This window comes from Trematomus bernacchii, unplaced genomic scaffold (genome assembly GCF_902827165.1).
Source record: "Trematomus bernacchii unplaced genomic scaffold, fTreBer1.1, whole genome shotgun sequence".
Classification (NCBI taxonomy): Eukaryota; Metazoa; Chordata; class Actinopteri; order Perciformes; family Nototheniidae; genus Trematomus; species Trematomus bernacchii.
Window position 1 is genome coordinate 333476 of NW_022987815.1, and position 8298 is coordinate 341773.

Genomic DNA, 8298 nt, shown 5'->3' on the forward strand with positions numbered 1-8298 from the left:
AGTCAGCCTGAAGCATCCTCTGTGCTCCAGTCAGCCTGAAGCATCCTCTGTGCTCCAGTCAGCCTGAAGCATCCTCTGTGCTCCAGTCAGCCTGAAGCATCCTCTGTGCTCCAGTCAGCCTGAAGCATCAAGCACAATAACTAGTAACATATAGAAATGTCAGGTTCAGCTAGCATTAAAAGCGAGTGCAAAGAGGCGTCCGTCACCTCGCCCGTGCTTCACTTCACGTCTAACCCTGGGTCCTTTGTGTTGGTGCAGCTCGCAGCTCGGGGGGTGAAGCCTGGCGTCGCTGCAGCAGGACACGTAGCATCATCATCATCGTCGTCTTCATCAGATCCTCCTCAGACCTCTCAGCCAGACGCTGCTGAAGCTGAAGCCATCTCCATGACGGCCGCCCTGAAGAACGTTGGAGCGGTCAGTTCACAAACTCCATCACTCTGCCATGTGTCACGATGTTGTCCTAATGGAAGTGTTGTTTCTGGCAGGTGACTCCGCTGAAAGAGAAGTCCGCTCAGCCGGAGACTGCTGCCGTCCTCCAGGTGAGAGCACGATATCAATGATCTATGAACGGGACATCACCTCCTTGATGTGGAAGTCCACTCAGTGGTCATGGCATATGAAGTTACAGAGTGACAGAGAATGCTTCAGGAAGTTTGACCTCCTCCAAAATGTGTTCCTCCTGCTTCCAGCTGCATCATTCAACATGAAAGCGACGTGGTTGGAGGCGAGGAGGAACTACAAACTTCCTGAGCTTCCATTTTATTTGGGGTTGCTAGTGAGGGCGTGCACTCTATGTTCAAAAATAGAACCTTAACCTGTTGTGGTTTAAAACATGTTTAATAAATATAAAATAACACACTTTTTTGTTCTCTTCGCTTCTATTTCAACTTGACTAATTTCCCAAAGTAACAATTGCATCCCAAGATTATGAGTTTGGTCGGGTTGCTTGTGGTCGGGTTGCTTGTGGTCGGGTTGCTTGTGGTCGGGTTGGTTGTGGTCGGGTTGGTTGTGGTCGGGTTGCTTGTGGTCGGGTTGCTTGTGGTCGGGTTGCTTGTGGTCGGGTTGCTTGTGGGGTCGGGTTGCTTGTGGGGTCGGGTTGCTTGTGGTCGGGTTGCTTGCGGTATAGTTGCTTGCGGTCGGGTTGGTTGTGGTCGGTGGTCGGGTTGCTTGTGGTCGGTGGTCGGGTTGCTTGTGGTCGGTGGTCGGGTTGCTTGTGGTCGGGTTGGTTGTGGTCGGGTTGGTTGTGGTCGGTGGTCGTGTTGGTTGTGGTCGGGTTGCTTGTGGTCGGTGGTCGGGTTGGTTGTGGTCGGGTTGCTTGTGGTCGGTGGTCGGGTTGGTTGTGGTCGGGTTGCTTGTGGGGTCGGGTTGCTTGCGGTCGGTGGTCGGGTTGCTTGCGGTCGGTGGTCGGGTTGCTTGCGGTCGGTGGTCGGGTTGCTTGCGGTCGGTGGTCGGGTTGCTTGTGGTCGGGTTGCTTGTGGGGTTGGGTTGGTTGTGGTCGGGTTGCTTGTGGTCGGTGGTCAGGTTGCTTGTGGTCGGTGGTCGGGTTGCTTGCGGTCGGTGGTCGGGTTGCTTGCGGTCGGTGGTCGGGTTGCTTGCGGTCGGTGGTCGGGTTGCTTGCGGTCGGTGGTCGGGTTGCTTGTGGTCGGGTTGCTTGTGGGGTTGGGTTGGTTGTGGTCGGGTTGCTTGTGGTCGGTGGTCGGGTTGCTTGTGGTCGGGTTGCTTGTGGGGTTGGGTTGCTTGTGGTCGGGTTGCTTGTGGTCGGTGGTCGGGTTGCTTGTGGGGTTGGGTTGCTTGTGGTCGGTGGTCGGGTTGGTTGTGGTCGGTGGTCGGGTTGCTTGTGGTTGGGTTGGTTGTGGTCGGGTTGCTTGTGGTCGGTGGTCGGGTTGCTTGTGGTCGGGTTGGTTGTGGTCGGTGGTCGGGTTGCTTGTGGTCGGTGGTCCGGTTGCTTGTGGTCCGGTTGGTTGTGGGTTGTGGTCGGTGGTCAGGTTGCTTGTGGTCGGTGGTCGGGTTGCTTGTGGTCGGTGGTCGGGTTGCTTGTGGTCGGTGGTCCGGTTGCTGGTGGTCGGGTTGCTTGTGGGTTGTGGTCGGTGGTCAGGTTGCTTGTGGTCGGGTTGGTTGTGGTCGGTGGTCGGGTTGGTTGTGGTCGGTGGTCGGGTTGCTTGTGGTCGGGTTGCTTGTGGTCGGGTCGGTGGTCGGGTTGCTTGCGGTCGGGTTGCTTGCGGTCAGGTTGAGCTAAAACAGCTGAATGACTTGGTTAAATATCTAAACCTAATATTATAAATCGCTTTCCATGGTCCAGAGTGAGAAGAAGCAGATCCTGCGCCGACTGAACCAGAACCTGAAGGCCCAGAGTCCAGTGGAAGAGGAGTCTGTTCCCCCCCCTTCAGAACCAGGTCCTCCTGCAGAACCAGGCAGAGGTAGGAAGTAGTGGAGTACTTACTTTGACTTTCTTACATGTTGAACCCAAATACCTGTACTTTCTACTTCTTACATGTTGAACACAAATACCTGTACTTTCTACTTCTCACATTTCCCAAACAGGCTGGTTCCTTTAGTTTGAATGTGTGTTTGGTGGCGTGATCATTATTCTTTAGAGTCATTGCGTGCCTATTGATTTGAACACGATCCGTGTATCCATCATTTCCTGGTCTTCTCTAAAGAAGAGGGACCAATGAAAACGTTGTCATGTTGCCGTTGTTCAGCATGGAAACATTCATTAGCTAACAATGACATTATTGTTCTATTAATATAAAGGGAGGTCAGGTACTCTTTAAAACAGCTGCTAGTTATGGGTACTTTTTACTGAAGTACATTTCAAAGCCTCTTTACTTTGACTTGAGTAAAGAAGTTTAGTCAGTACTTCTACTTTCACCAGAGTATTTTTAAACACGAGTATCTGTACTTCTACTTGAGTAAAGGATGTGTGTACTTCTACTTGAGTAAAGGATGTGTGTACTTCTACTTGAGTAAAGGATGTGTGTACTTCTGCGATCTTTGGAACCAGGTCCTCCTTCAGAACCAGGTCCTCCTTCAGCACCAGGTCCTCCTTCAGAACCAGGTCCTCCTTCAGAACCAGGTCCTCCTGCAGAACCAGGTCCTCCTTCAGCACCAGGTCCTCCTTCAGCACCAGGTCCTCCTTCAGAACCAGGTCCCGGTGCTGCTAATGGAGAGCGCAGGAAGTGGGACGCTGCAGAACTTCCTGAACTTCCTGTGTCTCGGCTGACCTTTGGGGAAACCTGCTCCACAGCCAGTCCCTGTGCCAGTGAGTGGAGACACCTCTGGAGCTTCATTCAGATATACAGTCTCTAACACAGGTTCATGTTAATACTGCATGTCTCTCTCTGCAGCCTCGTCAGTGTCCCCTGCAGAGAGACCGTCCTCTGGTGCCGACAGGAGGAAGTGGGAGGCTGGAGTCCCTCTGGTTCTGTCTGAGGCCCAGAACACCCTGGAGGAGACCAGCATCAGAACAATCGGTGAGTCCCCCGTCCCCCAGAACACACCAGAACATCTGCACCTGAGACGCGTCTCGTCTGCACCTGAGACGCGTCTCGTCTGCACCTGAGACGCGTCTCGTCTGCACCTGAGACGCGTCTCGTCTGCACCTGAGACGCGTCTCGTCTGCACCTGAGACGCGTCTCGTCTGCACCTGAGACGCGTCTCGTCTGCACCTGAGATGCGTCTCGTCTGCACTTGAGACGCGTCTCGTCTGCACCTGAACCACGTCTCGTCTGCACCTGAACCACGTCTCCTTGTCTCTCTCTCTGATGTCTCCTTGTCTCTCTCTCTGATGTCTCCTTGTCTCTCTCTCTGATGTCTCCTTGTCTCTCTCCTTGTCTCTCTCTCTGATGTCTCCTTGTCTCTCTCCTTGTCTCTCTCTCTGATGTCTCCTTGTCTCTCTCCTTGTCTCTCTCTCTGATGTCTCCTTGTCTCTTTCTGATGTCTCCTTGTCTCTCTCTGATGTCTCCTTGTCCCCCTGTCTGTCCTCAGAGCACACGGTGGGGGAGGTGATTCAGATGCTGCAGGAGGACGGGGGGAGGAAGGTGTGGAGATCCAGTCCAGACTCCCAGGTCCTGAGGGTCCTCCAGGAGCTGCAGCCCCTCACCCTGGGGGACACCTCGCTCTGTGGGGACATGTCCCTCTTTGGGGACACTTCCTACAGCCCTGGTTAGTCTAGTTATAATAGACCATCCATATCTCTATATGTTGAGCAGTGGCTCAGTCAGGATTGATTTCTAAATGATTCTACTGGTTTTTAAAGCTCTTAGTGGTTTGCCGCCCACATATCTCTCAGAGTCTCTCGTTGTATGTCCTGAGGTTCTCCGCAGCTCGCTTTTTAAATGTCCCTAAAGTCCCCCACAATCAGATGTGTGAGAAAAGAAAAGTGCTTTCAAATAAAGCTTATTAGTATTTAACGTTAAATGACTGGTTTAGTTGCATTTCAAGAGTTTGAAGCTCATTCTGTTGAGATGATCTTTATTGACTTTGTCTGGGATGCGTATGAACCCCCGCCTTCCTCTCCTCAGATCAGCCTCACCTGTCGGGAGCAGGGGAGATGGTGAGGACGCCTAAAGAGGAAGTGTTCCCTGTTAGGACAGCGCCCCCTGCTGGTGGTCAGAGTGCAGCGTCCACAGATTCCTCCCAGAAGGGAACGTCTGCAGCAGAAAGAGAGACGCTGCCACCTCACCCCTCTGAGATCCAGGGTAACGCTCAACCTGAGCACCGTCTGATACCTCAGCTCCTCATTGATAGAGATTGATTTGATCTGTTCTGACTTGTTCCAGATCCAGCAGACCTAGAGTCGATGGAGTTGGAGGAGACCCCTAAACCCCCCCCCTCTCCCCCGGGCTGATGTTCCTCAGGCCTGGCAGCAGGAAGGGTAACCCTCCATCTGTGTTTAAGGAAGAGTGAATGCCTTTCTGTTTGATCAACTCCTGCCTTCATACCAAGTCTCATTTAAACGCTCACTTCATCGCTCACTTCATCGCTCACTTCGTCGCTCACTTCGTCGCTCACTTAGTCGCTCACTTAGTCGCTCACTTCGTCGCTCACTTCGTCGCTCACTTAGTCGCTCACTTAGTCGCTCACTTCGTCGCTCACTTCGTCGCTCACTTAGTCGCTCACTTAGTCGCTCACTTCGTCGCTCACTTCGTCGCTCACTTCGTCGCTCACTTCGTCGCTCACTTCGTCGCTCACTTCGTCGCTCACTTCGTCGCTCACTTCGTCGCTCACTTAGTCTCTCACTTCGTCGCTCACTTCGTCGCTCACTTCGTCGCTCACTTCGTCGCTCACTTCGTCGCTCACTTCGTCGCTCACTTCGTCGCTCACTTCGTCGCTCACTTAGTCTCTCACTTCGTCGCTCACTTCGTCGCTCACTTCGTCTCTCACTTAGTCGCTCACTTCGTCGCTCACTTAGTCGCTCACTTAGTCGCTCACTTAGTCGCTCACTTAGTCGCTCACTTAGTCGCTCACTTCGTCGCTCACTTAGTCTCTCACTTAGTCGCTCACTTCGTCGCTCACTTCGTCGCTCACTTAGTCGCTCACTTAGTCTCTCACTTAGTCTCTCACTTTGTCGCTCACTTCGTCACTCACACTAAAACGGCTCTATTTCAGTTTTCTACACGGATAGGGAAACATCATTTACAGCGTGTCCAAACACCCTGAGAGTTTTAAAAGGCACTGAATGAGTTATTCATAAAGATGGCCCTAATTTATAATAAAAAGTGATATCAGTTTAAGACAGAATACTTATTTGTTCTGGTAACATCTCATTATAAAAGCCTTGACCCTTGAACCTCCTACCTTAGCATCACACACATCCAGAAAGCCAAAGTTTCAGGTTGGTCTTTAATTTGCCTTGTGCTGCAGGAACCCTGACGTTATATAGTTTGTGTTTGACATAGTTTCCTCACTCCAGCAATATGTCAAACTAAATAAGGGGAATATTTAGTTTAAGACATCATTCTGTAAATGCACGAGAAACTAAAGTGTAATTCTCTTGCAGACCACTAGGAGGCGTGCTAAGACCTGCAAAGGAGGCTGAGAGGAGAGAGGAGAAACCAGCAGAGCCTTCAGGTGAGGAGGGAGGAGGGAGGAGGGAGGAGGGAGGAGGGGAGTACTCAGATCTGGTACTTTAGTAGAAGTACCTCTAAAGCACATGTGTCAAACCCAAGGCTCGGGGGCCAAATCAGGCCCGTGGTGGATTTAATTTCGGCCCGCAGGATCATTTCTAATTTCTATTAGATCTGGCCCTCTGGCATATTGCACGCACACCTTCACTCCATCCTGAGGGTCTCCTCAGCTCAGAGCCTGACCCCAAACATTTATGACCTTGCACCCAAGATGAGATGCCAAGTATCTGAGCTAGCATCACAGAGCAGCACACTGAGTTCACATGTTTCCTTCTGCACTTTGTCTCTCACGACAACAGGGCATGTTGTTACGACTGATTAAACGGGTATGAACTCAAATGCACAACTCACACAGGATTTAACAAAAAAGGTTTTATTCAAACCAAAGCTCAACTATAGTGGTACAAAAACCAAAATCACTCTTAAAGAGGAAAAACACTAGGAGCATGAACAACACAAATACTGAGATAAGACGTGGCTCAAAGCTCTGCTTGGGAGTAATCCTGGATTGATACGCTGGTTGTTTGTCACAAGGAACGAAACGAACTGGCACAGGACAAAGGGAGACGAGGATAATAAATACACCAGGTCATGGGGAACAGGTGCAAACAATCAGGGGCGGGGTCGACAATCACAGGAGTGGGAGACACACAAGGAAGGGAGGTCAGAGTATCTGAAACGAAAGGGAAGGTTACTGTTCACAAATAAAGGGGAGAATCACTAGACGAACACAAAAACACTAAACTAACATCATTTGCGAGAGATGACACATGTTTGGTTTTCTCTTTGAGGGAAATAGTTTTGTTGAAGCTGTTGTTGGCCTGTGGAGAAATGTACTCATAAGAAATGACTCTGGAGAAGCTGCAGATAGAGCCATAAGAAATTAATGCAACTGATTATTTAATGTTTCATGTTGTTTTTATAGGCAATAGTTTAAGCTTTGTTAGTTCCAGGTTTAATATGTGCAATAAGTTCATTTCAATACGTTATGCAATAAACATTGAACCAGTCCGGCCCTCCACTAGTACCCATTGTTTATGTTGGCCCACTGTGTATTTGAGTTTGACACCCCTGCTCTAAATTGTACTTTCCAGCACTGGGCGAGGGTCACGTTTTTGACTTCTCTCTGAAGCTTCTGTAGTGACTCTCCTCTCTGAAGCTTCTGTAGTGACTCTTCTCTCTGAAGCTTCTGTAGTGACTCTTCTCTCTGAAGCTTCTGTAGTGACTCTTCTCTCTGAAGCTTCTGTAGTGACTCTTCTCTCTGAAGCTTCTGTAGTGACTCTTCTCTCTGAAGCTTCTGTAGTGACTCTTCTCTCTGAAGCTTCTGTAGTGACTCTTCTCTCTGAAGCTTCTGTAGTGACTCTGTGTATCTCCTCTCTGAAGCTTCTGTAGTGACTCTGTGTATCTCCTCTCTGATCTATCAGTGATGGAGGAGCCCCTCTTCCTGAAGCTTCTCTCCCCGGCCCACCGTCGGACCGCCCTCCTCTCGGCTCAGTCGTCCCTCGATGACTCGTCCTCGTCTCTGAACTCTCGCTCTCGCTCCGTCTCTCCTCTCCGGGCCGGGCAGCAACGGGACCTCCTGATTGGACTCTCCACCGGCATGTTCGACGCCAACAACCCAAAGGTCAGACCCCCCCCCCCCCCACTCATACTCAATTAATTTCAGTTAGAATTTCAGTTTGGTGCGTGGGGAAAATAATAACCACACGATGTCTGAATAGTTTTTGCTATATGTTTTCAATTCACAGAAGCAAACCTTTGACCCTATAGAATACTACATTGCAAACGGGTCTTTAAACGATTCGCTAACAATTGTTTTTGTTCTGATGTCACAGGAAGTTGAGACATCGGAGAAAAACGTCATCAACTTTTATGGCTTTTGACCTTTGATTGGATAAATTGACCTTGTTAGGGTTATCACTATGTACATGTGGTCCCCTGTTATTCTCTCTTTCAACAGTATATCAGATATATACAGAGCCTGTCTCTGATTGGCTGAAACACATTTACAGATTATTCACTTTTTTATGTTGCATTTGGAAAAGTTTGAAGGTTGACCCCCCCCCCCCCCCCCCCCCCCCCCCCTTCCTGTGTGAGTGCATTGCAGCATTGACCTCTGCTTGTGTCACAGATGTTGAGGACCTGTTCCCTCCCGGACCTGAGCCGGGTC

General features: G+C 50.3%; 1 protein-coding gene across 1 annotated transcript in view; it reads left to right on the top strand.

Moving 5' to 3' along the window:
• nek1 (NIMA-related kinase 1) overlaps nucleotides 1–7714 on the top strand; it is a 33114-nt gene extending 25400 nt beyond the window's left edge. Inside the window, exons 23-32 of the mRNA XM_034150954.1 lie at nucleotides 259–414; nucleotides 486–539; nucleotides 2300–2417; nucleotides 3005–3262; nucleotides 3348–3473; nucleotides 3988–4164; nucleotides 4524–4700; nucleotides 4782–4876; nucleotides 6002–6072; nucleotides 7553–7714. Of these exons, the coding sequence (XP_034006845.1) occupies nucleotides 259–414; nucleotides 486–539; nucleotides 2300–2417; nucleotides 3005–3262; nucleotides 3348–3473; nucleotides 3988–4164; nucleotides 4524–4700; nucleotides 4782–4849 (1134 nt within the window). The 3' untranslated portion in view covers nucleotides 4850–4876; nucleotides 6002–6072; nucleotides 7553–7714. The remainder of the gene's footprint in view (nucleotides 1–258; nucleotides 415–485; nucleotides 540–2299; nucleotides 2418–3004; nucleotides 3263–3347; nucleotides 3474–3987; nucleotides 4165–4523; nucleotides 4701–4781; nucleotides 4877–6001; nucleotides 6073–7552) is intronic.
• Nucleotides 7715–8298: the final 584 nt, after the last annotated feature.